This window comes from Fusarium tjaetaba, assembly GCF_013396195.1.
Source record: "Fusarium tjaetaba strain NRRL 66243 chromosome Unknown NRRL66243_c0000203, whole genome shotgun sequence".
Taxonomy (NCBI): Eukaryota; Fungi; Ascomycota; class Sordariomycetes; order Hypocreales; family Nectriaceae; genus Fusarium; species Fusarium tjaetaba.
Window position 1 is genome coordinate 84,507 of NW_023501399.1, and position 1,981 is coordinate 86,487.

General features: G+C 44.5%; 1 protein-coding gene across 1 annotated transcript in view; it reads left to right on the forward strand.

Annotated features, from left to right (window-relative positions):
• FTJAE_9103 (pantothenate transporter liz1) overlaps positions 1–773 on the forward strand; it is a gene marked incomplete at both ends in the record, with an annotated part of 1,712 nt that extends 939 nt beyond the window's left edge. Inside the window, 4 exons of the mRNA XM_037355990.1 lie at positions 59–133; positions 187–455; positions 533–686; positions 747–773. Of these exons, the coding sequence (XP_037203858.1) occupies positions 59–133; positions 187–455; positions 533–686; positions 747–773 (525 nt within the window). The remainder of the gene's footprint in view (positions 1–58; positions 134–186; positions 456–532; positions 687–746) is intronic.
• Positions 774–1,981: the final 1,208 nt, after the last annotated feature.

The following is a 1,981-nucleotide window of genomic DNA, read 5'->3' on the forward strand; positions in this document are numbered from 1 at the left end:
GCTCATGGAACTCACTTGTGGTGTAAATCTTCAACAATGGATGACACTGTGGATCAAGTTTCTTCGAGTTGATGGAAAGTCCAAGTACAGCACTGAGAAGGTCAACGCCATTCCCACCGCTGTTGGATGTACAGTAGGTCACTTCATTCACATCCTCAGTCCGATCGTTAACAGTTATTTTGCTAGGGCCTCGTCTGGATGCATCTCAGTGCATTCATTGCGGATACCTATGAGAATGGGGCTCTCCCGATCTGCTTTCTGGGCTGCGTACAGCTGTTCAGCTACATCGTCCTTCTAGTCTGGGCAGACAATGAGTCCTTCCTGATGGTAGCTTCTTACCTCGCCAGTGCATACAGCGCTCTGTCGCCGCTAATATCTGCCTGGTTGAACTCCAGTTGCGGTGGGAAGAAGCAGCTTCGCGCCCTAACCACGGGACTGATGATTTCTATTGGATAGTGAGTTTCAACGATATATCAAGCAATTAGTCAATCATCAGAGTGGCAAGTGATAGCTGACAACCATATCCAATTAGTGCCGTTGAAACAGTTGCTCAGCAAGAGATGTTTCCTATTACACAGGCCCCGGAGTTCAAGCAGACTCACGGATATGCATTTGGGATTGCATGGATAGCCGTCATGATTGTCTGGTGCTCTGAGGGTCTCCCACTGTTAGAGCGATATTATTCAGTAAGCCAACTGCGATCCTCAAGTTAAGGGGGAAAAATTAATTAGCACTTGTTCAACTAGATATGCTCCTCAGTCTTCTATGCTTAATATGTCTTCAACGTGATCATCCTTCAAGCATGTCGCCATAGCCATACTCGCTGCTTGGAATGCTCTAAACGAATTCAATGACGACCCTCGAGAAGACCCTGAAGCCAGCGATCGAGTCATCGCAGGGTTGCTACTCAGGAGGGTGAGATATTGCTTCTGAGTATATGGGAAGTATAAAGCTGAGCTGGATGATCTGCTAGACGATAAGCTGCTGAAATTGGTCATCAGAATATCTGTGTCCAAGGTACTGGCCTGCGAGAAATCTCGAGCTAAAGGATCTCTTTCCGCCTTGAACACAAAATCTTGAGCTATCCTCTGATAAGCTTGGAGACTAGCTAAGTCTCTACTCTCCTCTAGATCCAAATCTGATTCTGTGTAATGAACGAAAAGGCAGGTGATGAGTATTTTTTTTGAGGCTTTGTAGTTTAGTTGTGTTCTTGATCCTCCTGATTGCTTGCAGATAGAGCCGGCAGACAGTCTTACTAGTATTATCTCCTCTGCTTGGAGTTGTCCGGAAATCCGGGAATGTGTTGGCTGTCTTACCGACAATCATTCGGCACATAATAGCCAGGAAATACGTAGGAGAAAGTCCGGATATCTCGGCTTCTTGCAACCAAGATGAAGAATTTGCGGCCGCTCGTTGCTCATTACTCCAGACAAATGCAAAGAGATATCCAGCCTCTTTCCATGTATCAAAACGGCTCTGTTCGCGCACAGGACGACAAATATTCTGTACGGCTTTGCTTGCATTTTGGTGTAAAAGAAGGCTCTCAAATGGGAACGCACCCCTCGGCAGCCCTTTTACTAGCAGCCCGATCCACTTCTTGCACAGTCCCAAGCATGCATCCACTGTATTCATGAACTGCGAGTCGTTTATGTCTAGCCTGCCGAGAAGATCGTCCGAGATGCTGCCCTTCTTTAGTTCCATGAGGTAATAAATAGACCACATGTCGAGAGGAATTGTCGGGCTTGCTAGCAGTTTTTCCCTGTCTCTGCGATATTTTACCAAAGCCTTATCGATACTGCTTCTTGAAACTTGATTTCCTCATTTATCAAAGCTCATATCTGATCTTTCTAGACAGTAAGCAGCTTCTTAAAAGAGGTAATAGTAAGTAAAATAATTAATAAGTAACTTATTATTAAGATAATTATTAAAAGATACCTAGGTTAATATCTTTAAGTTAATAGAATATAGCGCTATCTTAAGT